This window comes from Acromyrmex echinatior, chromosome 7 (genome assembly GCF_024713525.1).
Source record: "Acromyrmex echinatior isolate Ae372 chromosome 7, ASM2471352v2, whole genome shotgun sequence".
Classification (NCBI taxonomy): Eukaryota; Metazoa; Arthropoda; class Insecta; order Hymenoptera; family Formicidae; genus Acromyrmex; species Acromyrmex echinatior.
Genome location: NC_141858.1, coordinates 6,735,030 through 6,754,954, shown reverse-complemented (window position 1 = coordinate 6,754,954; position 19,925 = coordinate 6,735,030). Strand labels below are relative to the sequence as shown.

The window sequence follows — 19,925 nt, the reverse complement described above, 5'->3', positions numbered from 1 at the left end:
AGAAAAATCGGTTAAACTGTTTGCGACATTTCGTGATATTACACATGACATTTGAAAATTACTAATATGTCATCTTTTGTCAAATTTCATTAATTTCATTCCCACATTGGTTTCTAGACTTAAAAAAAACATATGTTCATATAAGTACCTTTAACAATGATCCACGCGTATTTTACTTTTCGGATGAGCAAAAATCTTTTTATCTATTCTTCTTTATGATTTAAATTTGCCTGCTTCAATTGTTCTAGTTACAGGATTGCTACAGACCTAGAAAACCGGGAAAAGTCAGAGAAATTAAAATTGGTCATAGAAAACCGGGAAAAGTATTAGAATTTTGAACTTTGCTCATAATTCCCTTAAACTGCTCCTATGCCAAATATTAGGTGTTGGAATTAATTCGTAGCGTTTTACAAGTGATGGGAAGTACTTTCATTAATGTATTTTTTAATGCTCATGTGAAATAAATAACATTCTTTCATTAAAAAACGCTACGAATTAATTCCAACACCTAATAATTTTTATAATTTTTAAAATATCTAACGTTTATATTCATATACGTTCAAGATTCGTCCACTTTAAACGATGATTAAAAAATAATTAAAATTTATATTTTATTGAGTAATTTTATTTGATCGCTCTTTTTTATAATTGCAATCTTTTTTCCAATACTAATTTATTTTTTGTTGGCTTGAATTTGCCTCCAAAATTTTATTATGCTACTAAGCTTCTTTTGCGTTTTTAATAATATAAGCTTTTTTACATCCTTCCTTAATCTTTGATTCTAAATGTTAAAACTTTTTACATATTTTATAATGTTAAAATTTTTACATATTTTATATTGGTATCATGGTCATCAATTTTCCATTTTTATCTGGAAAACTTGGAAAAGTTAAGGAATTTTGAATTCCTGTGATAATCCTGAATTTATTATAATTTAAACTTTACCTAGTATAAATATTCATTATTTACATATTTGTATACTTAGGTAAGTGTTAGGACGGGAAAGGATTCTCTCCATTTTATGGAGAGAAAAACTCTGAAAAAAATATAATTTAATCTAAACTAAATTTTAATTCCAAATTAGAAATTGCTTTACATATAAAGTAGGAAAATCCTTGTGGAATAATACAATTCTAGGCATCGTTTTGCTATCTAAACAGGGGAAAATGGAGTGATTATGCTTTTCGTGGAAAGTCGAAACCTTGTTTTGTGTGGAACTTTGTTTTGTAAAGCGTGTGCTTGGATTCTGATTCCTTCTCATGAAGGAGAAAAGGGTTCCATTAAAAAATTGGACGAATAGGATTGAATGTGGAACTTTATTTTATATGAGTTTACAGCTTTCCACGCGAAGTAAGGTTTTAATCCAAAGTTATTTGTTTTTTGTTATTTCGAGTTTTTCGGTGATTGAGTCCCTCTCTGTAGAGAGGAAGAGAAGGGGGAGGGGAAGAGAGGGAGAGGGAGAGGAAGAGAGCGCAGAATTGCGTCTATGCATATACATAACAAGACGAAATGAAATTTTACTTGAATTTATGACTCCACACGAAGCGAGATTCCTTCTACATCCTCACATCCTTGCTTATAGAACAAAACGAGGTTTTGAGGAGCTTGATGTAACGGGTAAAAAAAAATCGATTTTTTTTTGCGTAAATTGTTAGAAACATATCTGAAAAATGTTTCCGAAGTCCTAAATCGAAATTTGAAGTTGTAACGATTTCACAAGCAATTTTGTGCCTGCGCATCACGCAGATATATTATATGAACGAGCGCGCGATCCGTTTCACTACTTGATCTTTTGCACAACAGACCTTTGATTACGAGCCGGATTATATCAGTCAAATGTTTTCTTATATTAGGTGTTGGAATTAATTCGTAGCGTTTTTAATGAAAGAATGTTATTTATTTCACATGAGCATTAAAAAATACATTAATGAAAGTACTTCCCATCACTTGTAAAACGCTACGAATTAATTCCAACACCTAATATATATATATATATATATATATACATACAACATACATTTGTGTATATGGGTCTGGAATAGCAGATTAGCTGTAAGTATTCGAAAATAGGTACTTTTCCATAGTTAAATTTTTAAACGTGTTTGTCTCTAAACCATGTTTTTTCGAACTGATGTGCAACATAACTAAAAAAATATTCGACCAATTGACTTCTCGCTGTGCATACATATTTAGATAATTAAATTCCCCTCTAGATGAAAATCTATTAGTTTGATGATATTATTAAAATAATTATTATTACCGTACAATTAATGTGAGAATTTTTTATAAAAATTGCAATTTTTTTTTTTTCTAAAGACCGTTATTTTGTAAATTTGATATTTTTTGCCTCGCAAATAGATCTAGAGCGGATATTATTATAAAACTAAAATGCACTTAAATTTTTGCTTCATACAAGTACAACAGGTGCTATTCTGCACGCCGATTGCATTGTCCGATGCCGCAACCTTTGAGATCTATATTTTTATCTTTATACTTACAAATATACTTTAAAAACATTCTAAAGTTTCAAAAAGTTTCAAAAGATTAAATCATCACTTTAAAAAAAATTTTCAAAAATCGCGTTATTTTCAGCTGTTACATCAGGCTCCCTTAAATTACTATTTTATATCTTAAAACTTGTGTTTTAACTCTGTTGAAAATTTTTCTCAGAATTTTTCATATAATTTTTTTAGAATTTCTATACAATTTTTCAGAATTTTCTCACATTTTTTACACGAATTGGAACACTCCTCAAAAAATCTATATTTTTTTCTCAGAATTTTCCATATACGTTAATTATGAAATATAAGATTTCTAAGATTTTTTGTAAGTATAATTCTGATGAAATGTTATAAAATCTAAAAAATTTTAAAATATTTTTAAAAATTATGGGATGAGAAATCTCAGAATATTTCAGAATTCATTTGATGAAAAATTCTGAGCGAAGATGTAAACTTTTCGAATATTTCTGAGTATTTCTGAAAAATGTTCCAATTCGTATAAAAATTACAAGAAAAATTTTGGCCAGGGTATATTTATAAAACTTTTGTTAATAATTTTTAAACGATTACTGAGCGATGATTAAAATCTTCTGAAGGTCAATCAGGATTACCACAGTAATCTAGTTGCTACTTTAGTGTCGGAGATCAGTTGCTTGAAATTATACTTTGTAAAAATTGTGTTTATTTAAAAAGATAATGTTCTTATTTTCATGTTTCACTTTTATTTTTTACAACATATAATTTTGATAGGCAGTTGATCTTCGATAAGATAGTGGAATGGAATCTTCGATAGGAAGATGGCAACCACGATCATGATCTTAACAACATATGTTATTCCTAATCTGTAATATGGTATTCCTAATGTGTATATTTATTTTAATTTTGATTGTAATAAACTTCTCCAATACATCAAAAGTTATTATAATATGACAAATTATATGTGAAAATAACTTTTTTGCAACTAACTACAAATTTCTCAAAATTGGGATATAATGAAAAATTGAATTCATATAAAAAAAAACTACGGAAAATGGTTAGTCTCGTTCTAGTATTTTTTTTTGTCCAACAGTGTAATCGCACTGTTAAGACTTGAATAATGTATAAAAGTGATGTATAATGATGGTTATAAAAATGAAAGGGCCATCTATATAAAAATTACTAATATAGTTATATTATCCATTTATCAGTAATGTTATTCACAGTAGCAATAATTTATATCAACCAAAAAAACATAATTCACTATTGTTGAAATAAGATGCATGTCGTATTGCGAGAATCTTAAAGCGCTCTAAAGCGCTTCTGATCACAATAATAAAATTAAATTATTAATTATAAGTAAGTTTATTAACACAAAAAAAAGATTGTTAAATAAAATATTTATATAAGGGCAAATGAGCCTAGCACGTTGTCGATGCAAAACAGAATATATTGTTCAAATCTTCCAAACAGTTCTCACAGAACTATCTTCAGTAGTTAAATGACTTGTAAATACATATACAACGATCTTGTCTTCTTTCATCAATTAAACGTAATTAAATTACATTAAAATTGTCGTGATTCTTCGTAAGAGTATCGAATTCGAAGTGGTGATCTATGAAATTGAAATAAAAATCCTTTTTACTTTTATGGTGGTATGGATTTAAAAATTTGAGAATTGCTAGATTAACAGGAAAAACAATTATATTGTTGGATACAGTCGGATTGTTAAATATTAATGTGTTTCGTAGATTAGGTATAATAAAATTATAATAAAATTTAGTTATTTATTTGAAATTGTTACGAAAATAAAGCGAAATATTTACTGTAGAGTTGGTGAAAAAATAAAAATTTTAATTTTATGTAATGAAGAAAAATTGCAACAAAATATTGCAAAAATTATTGGTCATTTAGAGAAATAGTGGAAAATATATATATTATAAACTAAAAATAATGAAGAAACTCAAACTAAGGATTAAGGCTAAACAAAGGATTATGTACGGGATTGATAATAGATGCATTTCGATCCACAAATTTTGCTTAACAATCTAACAATTTATTTACTTCTTTTTGTTTCAATGAAAAGTTTTTGCGTTCGCGAAATTATTCATACATCTTGTCACTATGCTAATGGATTTCTGTTACATATCCGTATTACAATGATAGTCATTACATCGATGAGATCATTTATCATAATATAATTATCAATACGTCGTCATGAGAACAATTTTAAGGCTCTATCTCTGATATTCGCAACAAGCTATATTTTAAATTGTTCGTGTTTCTAAAATAGATCCATTCAAGTTATCAGATGAAATTAAAAATAAATCGTACCTTTCTGTAAGTGCATGTACAATTCGATATAAACTCTAAGAATGTAATTTAAATGGTAGATCTGCTAGGAATATTTACATTTTAACAGGGTTGGGCAATTTAGAGCTGCGAGTAGTTTCTTACGTATAGTACGTATGTATAATACGTATAATACGTATATATAATCCTATTTGAAAAAAATCCACGTTAATGCTCCTGAGTAGACCACAGCCATATTGAATTGTTTATTGAATCGACATTAGAAGTGAGAAATGACATGTTAATTTTTATTACATGCCATTTATAAATAAAAGCAATTTGAATAAAACAAAATAATGAGATTGCTTTAAAATATTGATAAAAATGGACGCAAATTGTGCTTATCCTCCCTGACAATCAGTGAATAATTGTAAAAAATAATAAAGGTGTAAATGAAAATAAGCTACGCATGCGCATTATAAAAGCATTTCATGTGTCTTTTTACGATTATTTTACTAGTCATATAAAACGTATATATAATACATATAACATACGGTATTATACGTATAAAAACTATGTATAAAAACCATGTACGTTATGTTTGAAGAATGTGATGCAAATTACACTTAACAAAAGATTGTATAAAATAGATAAAAAAGAAATATGTGATAAAAAAGAAATTGTGAAAAAATAGTGAAGAAGTGTTTTATCAGACAAAATTAAAATAAATCTGGGATATAATGGAAGATATTATGTAAGAAAATCATCAAATCAGGGATTGTTACCAAAAAAATCTTCATTTTTAAATCTTTTTTGAATGACTCCGTTTCATACAGTTTTTTGCAAATAGTCTGTATCACCAAACTCAAATATGGGATTTGCAGCTTTATTATTTACATTATATTCTTAGAATCTTCATCAAATTATACATACATGCACTTACAGTAAGATTAAATTAATTTTTTTCATTTGATAATTTGATTTATCTTAGAAACACATATAATTTATGATCAATTCAAAATGTTGTTTTTCAATTAGAATCGAAAGTTTCTTTATTATTTTTGAGTCTTAATGCATTATCCCCTATTTTTTAAGAATGACCAATAATTTTAATTCCTTATTGATTTTTCTTCGTTGTATGAAATTAAACTTTATTCTCATCAGCTTTTTAGTGAATATTTTATTCTATTTTCCTTGCTATTTTAAATAATTGATTAAATTTTATTATATTAGGTGTTGGAATTAATTCGTAGCGTTTTTTAATGAAAGAATGTTATTTATTTCACATGAGCATTAAAAAATACATTAATGAAAGTACTTCCCATCACTTGTAAAACGCTACGAATTAATTCCAACACCTAATAATTTTACTATATCTATCCATGAGAACATATTCATTAAATCAAATAACAAATAGTACAGGACTCTTAGTTTTTTAAAAGACAATACAAAGAAGTATAGGACATATAAGAGTCAACGTAATTAATTATAAATGCAAGAACTGTAATATGATATATAAAATGTATTAAAAAAATTCTATAAATAACACATTGTAAAACACATTACATTACATGTTTCGGCTCTTGTATTGAGCTATTCTCAAATAAAACAAAATTCACAAAAACTTAAAATTCATTTTCATAGAAAAATCGTGATAAAAGTTGTCGCGATTATGATGAGTAGCGATATTAATGAATGCCTCACGAAGACTATGAATTACTTGCAAGCGATTTATTGGCCGATTGTTCGGAATTTCATGATATTTTAATTAAAGAAACATATTCGTTAATAAATAAAACCAATAAATAAAAATAAAAAAAAATTAAAATTAAAAGTTTATTACAGTTTTTTAAGATTAACTTAGGAAATTTGGGGGGATTATTATATAATATTTCAGATTGATTGCGTTGAAAGTCCGACAACCATATCGGCACGCAATTATCATTTCTGAAATTAATTCATTTATATATATATATATTAGTTCAACATTTCAACGTTCAGACCGTAGTGGCGCTTCGTATTTAAAGTAATGTTATTTAACATAAACGGTCTTGTTTCCAATCTTATTGTTAAAATTAAAATCTGAATAAAATAAAAATCTGTTAAAATGTTCCTCTCTTACACTACCGTCTCATCCAGTTGTGATAATAAATCAAACTCTTTCATCCACAAAATTAATATATCCGAATTCCTTCTTAAATAGTGAAATTTCACCTTCTCTTTCCTCTATCAGAAACAAATGATTTGTGAATCTCTCTTCTACAATCATTCTGAACGATGTGCAGAGTTTTTACAACTTGGTGAGAACTTTGCGTTACCAAATAAAAAGAACATCATTTTTGATTTCATTAAAAGTATAGAATATAGTACTTGAAAATTGTCAATTGATAAAAGGATTGATATCACAAATCATTCCATACTCGTATTTAATAACCTAGTTTGCTCTTCTTTTTTCACAACATCCATTGACACAAAATTATTAGAATTAGAAACTGTCACAAAAGATTTTTTAAAATTAAATCCTGACATAATATTCACACATGCTGACAAGGGTAATGTCACTGTAGCCTTGAAAAAGATTTTTACGTTAATAAAGTGAATGAAATGCTTAGTGACACAGATATGTATGAAATATTAAAAAGAGATCCTTGTAAAAAGTGACATCTCAGAATTGTGCTTACAGATAGAGGACTTGCAAATATATATTAATGAAGCTCAATATAGACGTTTATATTGCAGTGATGGGTTGCTTCCGAGGGCTTATGCAATGCCGAAGATTCACAAACTGAATTGTCCAGGATCTTCAATAGATAGTTCGTTATATTCCTTAGTCTCATTTTTACACATCATGTTTGAAAGTATTCCTAAAGTTGAGAGTTATATAAAAAATAGTTTGCAGCTTGTTAAAGATCTAAAAGAGATGAAAATTGATAATAATTACAAATTAATCTTATTGGATGTAGTTTCTTTCTTTACTAACATTCCATTAGACATGACTATCGATTGTGTAAATGACAATTGGAATTTCATCTAAAAAAAATGTGACTTACCCAAGACGGAGTTCCTGATGGCGGTTCAATTTATTCTAGATATTCAACATATTTTACATTTAATAATACAACATCTATAAATCTATAATTAACATCTATAAATAGAATTTTAGGTACATCCATGGTTCTCCGTTGTCACCCACCATTGCAGACTTAGTAATGCAAAAATTAGAGAAAATGTTTTTGTTATTTTATTAGGTGTTGGAATTAATTCGTAGCGTTTTACAAGTGATGGGAAGTACTTTCATTAATGTATTTTTTAATGCTCATGTGAAATAAATAACATTCTTTCATTAAAAAACGCTACGAATTAATTCCAACACCTAATACAATAATCTCTAAAGTTTCTTTTTTATTATCGTTATGTTGATTTAGTTGCTGCTGTTCCTTCTTCTGAAATCAATTCGTTTTTCGAAAGTTTTAATTCGTTTCACTCACGTCTATAATTCACATTAGAAGTAGGCTCTGAATCACTAAATTTTCTTGATGTGACGATTATGGTAAAGAAAAACATTTAACTTTCAATTAGTATCAAAAACCAACTTTTTCGAAGAGGTTTTTAAATTATTTTTCAAATCATCCTATCTCTCAAAAGAAGGGTATAATTTTTGGTTTGATAGACAGGGCTTTATTGTTATCTAACTCTGAATTCTATTAGGTGTATGACTTTGCTCATTCGGTTTTCGTATAGATGGCTTTAGCGGTAAGTGGTGATCGAAATAAATAGATCATAGACGTCACACAATAAACTTGGGAATCTGTCAACATAATCCAAAAAGAAACATTAGTTGATTTGTGTCTGCATCATAAAGTTATTCTCGATTGAAAATGTCAGTTTACGAGCCAAATTCTTGTCATTTGCGGGAAGTTTTAATTTTCTGCTTCAATATGAAGAAATCTGCGACTGAGGCTCATCGAATGCTTTCAAATATTTATGGTGAAGCCACTATTAGTGAAAGAACGTGTCATAAGTAGTTTCAACACTTCAAGAACGGTGATTTTCACGTCGAAGACCAGCAGGTAGCGGTGGAAGAGAGAAGGTTTTCGAAGATGCAGAATTGAAGGCATTACTTGATCAAGACTCTTGTCAAAATCAAAAAGAATTGGCAAGATCATTATGAGTGACTCAATCAGCCATTTCAAAACGTCTCAAAGCCATGAGAATGATTCAGAAGCAAGGAAATTGGGTGCCGTACGAGTTGAAGCCGAGAGATGTTGAACGACGTTTGTTTGCTTGTGAACAGCTGCTTGAAAGGCAAAGACGGAAGGGCTTTCTGCATCGCATTGTGACTGGGGACGAAAAATGGGTTCATTACGATAATCCCAAGCGCAGAAAATCATGGGGAGTTCCCGGCCATGCTTCCACGTCGACGGCCAAACCGAATATTCACGGCTCCAAGATCATGCTCTGTATTTGGTAGGACCAGCTCGGCGTAGTATATTATGAGCTGTTAAAACCGACTGAAACAATCACAGGCGATCAGTGTCGAACGCAATTGATGCGTTTGAGCCGAGCATTGAAAGACAAACGGCCGCAATACAACGAGAGACACGATAAAGTGATTTTGCAGCATGACAATGCTCGACCCCATGTTGCGAAAGTGGTCAAGACATACTTGGAAACGTTGAAATGGGAAGTCCTACCCCACCCGCCGTATTCTCCAGACGTTGCTCCTTCTGACTATCACTTGTTTCGATCAATGGCACACGACCTGGCTGACCAGCACTTCCGGTCTTATGAAGAAGTCAAAAATTGGATCGATTCGTGGATCGCCTCAAAAGATGACCAGTTTTTTCGACGCGGGATTCGTATGCTGCCCGAAAGATGGGAAAAAGTAGTGGCCAGCGATGGACAATACTTTGAATCATAAATGTAACCAGTTTTTTACAATAAAGCCTCGAATTTCGGAAAAAAACCGCATGAGCAAAGTCATACGCCTTATATTATAAGAGTCTTATATTGATTGTTAATATACTAATAGAGAACTAATAGAGATTGATAGTTAATATATTAAAGAATAATATAATAGAGGAATAGAGAACTAATATTATCCCCCCAAATTCCTTTTTGACACAATCAATGTTAAAGTCAGAAGCATTCAGTATGAAGGAGCAGTAATACATGATTGCATGAACAATGAGACAAGGGATGTTATGTACATCATGGTTTACTGTGCTCTTTGTTCCATTGATAACAGAGAAATTAAAAAAATTTAATAGAGAAGGATATCAAAGAAAATTTCCTATTATAGCTCTAATAAATTCATTAAGTAAGTTCATTAAGGTACAAAAGGATTCTTGTTTAAATTGGTCAAAAAACAATGTAGTACATAAGATCATGTGCAAGGATTGTGATGTATCATATGTCAGACAAACGGTCGGGTTTAAAACAACTTAAAATTAAAATTATAGAATACCGTAATCATATTCGTTGGAATACATCTACCCGTTCTGTGATCATCGAACATAAACTGCAGATGACACATGGTTTGGATTGGAATAACATCCAGATACTAAATGAAGAGCCATGTTATAATAAATGCTTAATTTCTGAAATGTTAAATATTAAAAACCAAAAAAACAGTATTAATCTCCAAACAGACACGGAGGGTCTTCACAAAGCGTATACATCGATTATAAATAAAACTTAACATTGTTCTTATCTAATCGTTTTGTCAATCTATTGCCGCTCAGATAGTGACAGTCAGCCTTACCGTTAACATATCTTCAAAAAATTACTTCTGAAAGATTCGATCTGTACTGATTATTTTAAGTTTTAATATAATGACTGCATTATGTATTATTACTATCTGACTGGTATATTACCTCTTATAATTTGACGAATTTCACGATTTTCTAATGAATTTGACGAAATATTTCTTTTTAAGAAATGATCACATTGGTGAGCGTTGATGCGATCACGTTGGTGAGTGTTTTATTGAGATGATGTTTTTGCTTAGTTTTTACAGAATTTTAAAAGTAAATAACATTTTAACAGATTTTTATTTTATTCAGATTTTAATTTTAATTTTTTATTTTTATTTATTGGTTAACGAATATGTTTCTTTAATAAGAATATCATGAAATTCCGAATAATTGGTCAGTAAATCATTTGCAAGTAATTCATGGTCTTCGTGAGGCATTGATCCATATCGCTATATAAATTGGACAACTTTTATCGTGATTTTTCTATGACAATGAAAATGAATTTTAAGGTTGTAAATTTTGTTTTATCTGAAGATGGCTTAATCCAAGAGCTGAAATATGTAATGTAATGTGTTTTACAATGTGTTATTTATAGAATTTTTTAATACATTTTATATATCATTACAGTTCTTGCATTTGTAATTAATTATGTTGACTCTTATATGCCCTGTACTTCTTTGTATTGTCTTTTAGAACACATTAATATTTAACAAACTTTTTTTTATATTAATAAATTAAAGATGGAATTACACGATACTCGATTTCTTGAATGATATGCATGCATGCAGACATGCCTGCTAGAATTCGTTCATGCATTGAGCGTTGTATGCCGATATACATGATTTTTATATTAATTATATAATACTTCATTGGCCCAAGAAAATAATTTTTTTTTGTATTTTGGAGGCAAAATTATCATAAAAGATTTGTTTGCGAGAAGTTGTTCGAAATTACGTATTATATTAGGTGTTGGAATTAATTCGTAGCGTTTTACAAGTGATGGGAAGTACTTTCATTAATGTATTTTTTAATGCTCATGTGAAATAAATAACATTCTTTCATTAAAAAACGCTACGAATTAATTCCAACACCTAATACAACATATTAAAAAAAGTTCTCCGCTATACCAGTGGACTTGGAAAACTTTCCAGCTTCAAAAAATTGATAAAAAGTGCGGTTTTTAAAAAATATCTCAGAAAGTATTCATTTTATCGAAATAAGGGTCATTTTCAAAAAGAAAGTTGATAAAATTACGAACAATTTCTTTTTGAAGGTTGTACGATCAATACTTTTTATGATAGAATTTTTTAAAGTATATCTTGAAACTAACGTGGTTCTAATATTAACACATATAAAAAATAAGAGCATAAAAAACCACAGCACAAGTTATAGTTTGTGATATATAATTATTATTACATTAATTAAAACATTAAACGTTTCGGCCACAATCTGGCCATCTTCAGTAATTCAATAATATTCTTAAAACGCAGAATTACATCTAGTTGACATTAAATTCAACAGTCGAGAGTTGTAATTAAATAAACATGTTCTTTTGTATGTGAAGATGCTTCATGCAGTAATGTTACACCGTCAATTGTCATATCAAGAAAAGTGTAGAACAAGAATTTCCAGATTCTAAATAAAATTGTATATATTAAAATCTTCTAGTCGGAATATAAAGAAATAGAATCATTACCTGTTTTACAGCAAAAAAACCAAACGATGAATCTCGAATCGATTTCAAAGTTCACATGTATTTATATACGATCTTATTAGGTGTTGGAATTAATTCGTAGCGTTTTTTAATGAAAGAATGTTATTTATTTCACATGAGCATTAAAAAATACATTAATGAAAGTACTTCCCATCACTTGTAAAACGCTACGAATTAATTCCAACACCTAATAGTTGCGTATCACTTTCTAAAATTTATTTTTGGGAAAACAGAAAAATTGTCTTTTTCCAACATTTTCTAAAAAAACGTTCTCCGTAACTTTTTTTTATAAATCTGTTCTTAAAGGACTTACGTAAAAAATAAAGTATATCAAATTAAAGCTTAGAAAATTTCCTATAAAATACTTTTTTTTTTCTCTGTCCGTCAATTTTTGTGCAAAATATAGTTCCCAGATAGCACAGAGAATTCAAAAAGAATTCTTTTTTCATTCCCAACTTACGAAATGAATTCTTTTTCTGTCCAAATTTCTATTAAAAAAAAAAAGTATTCCTAAGAGGTCCCAAAAGAATTTATTTTTATGTCACCAATTGTGAATTCTTTTTCGATTCCAAAAAGTACCTTTTTTTTAGTCTAAATGAATTCGCGATGAAATCGAAATAACTTTTAGGTTCTAATGAAGTAGTTAGTATTCTAATGAAGTTCTAAAGTAATTTATTTTATGCTCTTTCTGGAATCGGAAAGTTAAATAGGTTGGGATTATTGGAATGCTCCGAAATACGAAGTAAAAATTAATAAAAATATATTTTTGACAAAAATATTTTTAACAAAGAAAATATTTTAAAATATAAATCAGTTGTATATATAAATCGAAGTAAGATTCCTTGTATTAAAATGAATTTAAAAAAAAGCAATAAGCTAAATTAGAACAATTAGGAATCGGCGTTGGAATTGGTGCGCTAAATGACTAACAGATCTTAAAAGTGTTTTAAAATGTATTACACATTAGTGAATGTATCCGTAGTTATTTTTATTACAGTGCCGATTCCTAATTGCTCTAATTCACTTGTGTTTTTTTTTAATTAATAAATCAGTTAAAAGCATATATTGTATATTATGTTTCTTTGTATTGTCATATTTTTTGCTGCAACACATATTTTTATTAATTTGTATATCTTAATTTTGTATAAGAATAAGTCTTACTTCATTTTTTATTCAAATTAAATTTTACCTTTATATTTAAATACATATGATTATGTATGCATTAGGGATGTGTGGATACTTGAAATTACGAGTATCTAAACCTCGGATTCGGATCGGGAATTTTTTTCGAGATCGAATCGAGACCTGAATGTTTGTAATTTTCGGATATCCGTAAATTTTGGGTACCTGAATTTATTATAAAATTGATCTAGAAACTTTTTAACGATTTAAATGTGCTTCTTCATGATTTTTTAATTGGGTTTTCCACTTATAATAAACTATAATATAATTAATTAATTAATTAATTAAATTTAAAAGTGTACAAGGAGGAGAAACAATTTATGAGATATATATAAATTGCAAAAATATATTATTTTATAATTGTTGCTAGTATTGGAAATCTCGTACATGGTGGCAAATTGCATTTCTACCAATCTATTATATCAATATTTTGGTGAAGAATTTTTTCCGAAAAATAAATTTGCATTTCTTTATTTATGCGAAAATAAAAAAATGGTTGTTTTTCTTCTTTCATGCTATTTAAAGTATATAATTTTGTAGGGAATTCAATAACTTGTAATTTTCATAAGAAATATTTTGTGCTTGAGAGAGAGGGGGGAGGAGGGAAGAAGGGAGAGGAAAAGAGGTGGGAGGGAGGGGAGAAAGAGGGGAGGGGTGTAGCGAGATATTTATCAAAAAAGTGTGAAAAATCGCTTTGTTCTCGAAATAATTAAAAATATAATATTCTTAAAAAAATTCTATCACGGAAAGCATTGATCGTACGACTTTCGTCGAAAATAAAAAAATAAAATTGTTCGTGATTTTATCAGCTTTTCCGCATTTCTGGTGAGTTTTTTGAAGCTAGCAAGTTTTCCAAGTTCACTGGTGGTCAAAACTTTTAGTATGTTATATGTATAATATGTTATTTCGAATAACTTCTCGCAAACAAATCTTTTATGGCAATTTTGCCTCCAAAGATCTAATTTTCCTGAGTTATCATAGTTTATTTCCTCGCATGAAGGCATAAATCAATCAAAAGAAACAATTGCTAATTTCATAGTTATTTGTCAAGCATCAGAATGTATGCAGCAAAGCAAGCATAGCAACATGTGTGCACACATGCATGCATGCTTATCATTCAAGAAATTGATCGTGTGATTCCATCATTACATTAATAATTTGTCTTTATTATTATGAGCAGACTATAGCACTGGACATTTTAGGATTTTCGCAATATAGTATGAACTTTATTTTAGCAATAATTCGTTATGTTTTTTAATTGATATGAATTGTTGGTGAGGTATTATAAATGACATTATTGACAAGTAAAGATAGACGGATAAAATAACTATTTTATTAATTTTTATATATAATAGATACCATATTTTTATAGGATTTTATTTTTACTACTAATATAATATATAAACTTGGAGCCTTTGAATTTAAAACAGCATAAAGGAGCATGATAAAATTATTTAAAAAATACAGAGTATTGCAAAAAGTTTTATTTAAGTTTTTAGATTTATTTCTTCATGTGTGTAGAATTATTACTTTTTCAATTATATCAGATAGAAGAACATTGTGCGTGCGTGCGTGCATGCGTGCGTGCGTGCGTTGTATGTATATATAAGGATAATTAAAGTAAATATTTGACTATATTACAAGCAAGTAAATTAGATGAAACTAATTAATATTTCAGGATAATAAATATGATGTAGGTGGTGGATACAAATTTGATAGTCTTAGCGATTTAATAGAACATTATAAACGAAATCCAATGGTTGAAACAAGCGGAAGCGTTGTTCATCTTCGGTAAGGATTTTATATTTTTTATTTTATATTATTTTTATGTATAATTTTTATATTTATACATACAATAATACATATGTAAAAATTATAAATATTGAAAACTTTACTTAAAATTTATAATATTTTGATTTATTCTCTATATTATTTTTCAATTTTAGAGTATTACAATGTTTTTAATAAACATCATTAATTATTTATAGCCAACCATTTAATGCAACGCGTATTAATGCTAGTAGTATTGAAAGCAGAGTTAGACAATTACACAAAGAAAATGGTTGTTCCAATGGCTGGCTGTGTTGGAATGGAACTAGTGGGAGCAATGAGGATGGAGCAGGTCGTGGCAAAGGAAAGGCTGGTTTTTGGGAAGAATTCGAATCGTTGCAACAGCAAGAATGCCGGCATATGTTTTCAAGAAAGGAAGGTTTACGTTCAGAAAATCGTGCCAAGAATCGTTATAAAAACATTTTACCATTTGATCATACTAGAGTACGATTAAAAAACATAGTGTCTGATATTCCTGGAGCTGATTATATTAATGCTAATTATATAAGGGTAATATTATTTTATCGATATCTTTGATATATTTAGTATCTCAGAAATTAAGAATATCATTAAAAAATGTTTTCTTAGCAAAGATGTTGAACAAATTCATGATTTAATGCAATTTCTTAATTTTTCACATTAATATGTATTTTACGAGATAAAAACATCAAGTTAAAATCTAAAATTAAAACTAACTTAAATTTTAACAAATTTACAGTTTTTAAAATGCTTATTACCATCAAATTATTAACGGCTTTCTAAGATGCTTATTTGCAGCAATAATATTAAATTACTTATCAATTTAATTTTTAATATTATTACTCCAATTTCACTTTAGGACTATTTCTCAAGAAACGATATATGATTAGGCAAAAATTTGCTATCTTATAAAAATCCTGTATTTAAATTCTTTATAACTAAATTGTATAAGATACTGAAATTAAAAAATGCATTTTATTGGGGATGAACAATGTACTCATAACTTCTAATTGAAATTTCTAATAATATTAATTTTTTTTTTACAAAAAAATGTCAAATATTATTAGGAAAGCCATTTTTTTGGACATTAAATCTCGATTATCTTAGAAATTACTTCGATTATCTGACGTAATGAAATTTTTTTGCTTATAACATCATGTTTGAAGCATTCAAAAATCTATAAAAAACACTTAGTCCTGTTTAATATAATTTTTTTTACTGTGAACCAGTGTTATCTTGTTATTTTTATTGAAAAATTGATTTTATATTAATCAAGGAATCTGAAAGAATAGTTCAGATTTTGGAGATATTTTGTATGGTATTATAAAATTTGTATTATTTTTATACGATAAAATGGTTTTATAGAACAAAGAAGGAGATGAAACAAATACTACTATTGATAGTGGTGGTGATGATTCATCATTTGGCAAATGTTATATAGCTACGCAAGGTTGTCTTCCGAATACCATACAAGATTTTTGGCACATGGTTTATCAGGAGAATACTCGTGTGATTGTTATGACTACTAAGGAAATAGAGAGGGGAAAGGTACGTGAATTTTAAATGCTCTTATAAATGGAAAACTAATTTTTGGTATATTTTCTCTTCCTTTTTCCTAGAACAAATGTGCACGTTATTGGCCGGAAGAAGGAGAAAGTTCCGAATATGGTAACGAGTGGAAAGTGCGTGCTGTATCTCGAACTTCAACCGCTGATTATACACTGCGTGAGTTTTTTTTGCAAGGAACCAAACCGGAGTTTTCCGAGTCCAGGAGAATTTATCATTACCACTTTCAAGTAATGTATCTAATATATATTCGTATTCTTAAAACACTGAATAAATGTTAAAAATACCGAACAGGAGACTCCGCCCTTGATCTTGATACTATTACCAAGGTCATGATCCTGAGTAATCTCCGACAAGACTTTATTCGATTATTATCCATAAAATATTAAAAAGTTAATAAAAAAAGTTTAAGGAATAATCAGCTTTCATCAGTGTTAAAGAACATAATTTGCTTTATACATATATTACATATAAGGGTGATTCAGATACGCACATACATATTTGTGCGAGAGCGCACCGCGCGGAAAAAGGTTCGAGTGAGAAAACGGCACAAGGTTGATATGATGCACGACAGTGAAGAGAACTCCGTTTCATTTAATTTAACAAAAGAATTTCTTTAATGTATTCAGTTACAAAGTCAAAAGATATAATTAATTAAAGATCAGATTAACAGAATATTAAATGCGGTCACCTTTTCCAAATTGAGCTTGGAAACGCGGTGATGGAAAATCTCGGCGATTTTCCTCGAAGCTTCTCGAAAGTTTCGGTTTATAGCGATTTCACTAAACGGTTAGCACGGCGATTTTTCTCGGCACTTCTCGAAAGATTCGATTTATAGCGATTTCACTAAACGGTTAGCACGGCGATTTTACGAAGCGAGATTATGACTCTAAGAACTCTAAGAACCTTTTTGGAAGTAAGAAGGAGGACGGCGAGATCGAAGCATTTATTGCTTTCGGCCTGAGCTTTCCCTTTTGGGAAAAATCCAATAAAAATTTGCCACAATCGTAATTATTACGTGGCATTAGGTGTACAAAATTGATTGGCGCTTTGGATTCTTTTCTAGCGACGTTCAACGTAACAGTCATGCGCGACAGAAAATCCGTGCGTGGGATTGGTGACAGCGCGTGACGTATTCGTCGGAGCGCGGCGCTCGCGTGCGCGAATTGAATTGTTCTAGAACCTTCGATTGTCCGTTGCCGGTAACGACAACTTGTTTGCGTGTAACGAATTGTTTTTAAAAGGAACAAAGAACGACGAATTTGATGATTTTAACGAGGATTAAAATCATGTTTGAGATGAAATCACGAGCTCAATTTGTGCATGCGTTCAATGACAATTAATGTCGATCGACTGAAAGAATTCTTGCTCTCCTTTCGAATTACCGATCTCAAACATTCCCGCCCGCCTCGTCATCTCCGTGACGATGTATGTATTGACGTTACCTCGAGCTCGTTGAGATTACAAAAACTGTAAATAAGACAAGCGATACAATACAATGAATTCGTGGAAGAACTTGAACCGTAAACGAGAGTTGTATGACAGATAACATTGAAAAAAATGATTCACGAAAATACACGCGATCAATTCAAGCTCTTCTTTACATTTGATGCATTTGCGTACGAGATAAACGCGTTAGCCTCGTCTGGCAATAAAACTAATTTGATCAAAGGACGGGTTAATTCGGATGAGGCGGTTTTGACTGTGACCACTCGCACTACGCCGTCGTCTCCAGGATGTAGCTGCGTGATTCGCGCCAGAGGCCACTTATTTGGTGGTGAGAGCTCGGAGCGAATGATGCATAGCGATCCAAGGCGTGGTGGCAAAGCGTCCTTGGTCCATTTCGGTCTGGTAGCCAGAGTGTGTAAGTACTCGCGTGACCATCTCTGCCAGAAGTGGTCTCGCATTCGCTGACTAAGTTGCCACCTGGAAAGCAAATTCTCCTGTTCGTCCGACAAGGACGGCTCAGGAATGGCCAGCAGTGGTGCCCCAATGAGCAGGTGACCTGGTGTCAGAGCCGTGAGGTCGTCGGAGTCGTCTGAGAGTGCATACATGGGCCTTGAGTTCAGGCATGCTTCCACTTGTGCGAGCAGGGTGCTCATTTCCTCGAAGGTGAGCCTGGTTTCGCCGATGGTTCGGCGCAGGTGATACTTAGCCGATTTCACGGCCGCCTCCCAGAGTCCACCAAAATGAGGTGCCGAAGGAGGATTGAAATGCCAATGGATCCCCTCCGATGTAGCTACGTGTGCGATCTTTTGTCCTTCTGCCGAGGAGGCTCGAAGCATTTCTCGAAGTTGCCGGTCGGCGCCCAAAAAATTGGTGCCGCAATCCGAATAAATGTCTGAGCACAGTCCTCGGCGAGATGTGAATCGACGGAGAGCAGCCAGGAAGGCGTCGGTGGTGTACGCTGAAACAGCCTCGAGATGAACGGCCTTGGAGCTAAAACAAACAAATACGACGATGAACGCTTTGTGAGCGCTGTGCCCACGCCCTTTGCTCGTCCTGATGAAAATAGGCCCGGCGTAGTCGATGCCCACGTGAAGAAATGGTCGCGCTGGCGTCACTCTTCCTGGAGGAAGGTTTCCCATCTTTGGTTGCGGAGTGGCAGCCCTCCACCGTGTGCATGTCACGCACTGATGCAGCCATCGCTTGACCACCGCTCGGCCTTGTGGAATCCAGAACCGGAGGCGTAGCAATCCCAGGGTCATCTGGACTCCTCCGTGGAGAGTACGGCGATGGTAGGCTTCCACCAGCAGGCGAGTGAGCCATGACCCTGGAGGCACGATGATCGGATGTCGCTCGTCGAACGACAGCGCTGCGTGCTTGAGACGCCCTCCAACTCGCAGAATTCCGTGCTCGTCCATGCACGGGCTGAGGGTTCGCAGATGGCTGGATCTGACAAGGTCGCGCTTGTCTTCGAGAGCTGCTCTCTCCTCTTGGTAATGCCGTGACTAACTGCGCTATGCGTATCCACCTGATGAGCGCCGCGTCGAGTTCAGCTGGGAGAAGCGCCGACCCGTTGTGCTGACCGTTCACAGAGCCGACCGCGCGACCGCGGTGACGCCAACGCACGCACCAGGAAGTCGCTCTGAGCAGCTGGTAAAGCGACGAGAATCTGAGCAGTTCTTC

At 31.3% G+C, this 19,925-nt stretch overlaps 1 protein-coding gene across 5 annotated transcripts in view; it reads left to right on the top strand.

Annotated features, from left to right (window-relative positions):
- The window catches only part of LOC105154855 (tyrosine-protein phosphatase non-receptor type 11), a 46,885-nt gene that overhangs the window by 6,276 nt on the left and 20,684 nt on the right, over positions 1–19,925 (top strand). For all 5 annotated transcript variants that reach the window (XM_011070621.2, XM_011070620.2, XM_087407550.1 and 2 more), the window contains 4 exons: positions 15,100–15,212; positions 15,410–15,761; positions 16,596–16,778; positions 16,850–17,026. In XM_011070621.2, coding sequence (XP_011068923.1) covers positions 15,100–15,212; positions 15,410–15,761; positions 16,596–16,778; positions 16,850–17,026 — 825 coding nt within the window. The remainder of the gene's footprint in view (positions 1–15,099; positions 15,213–15,409; positions 15,762–16,595; positions 16,779–16,849; positions 17,027–19,925) is intronic.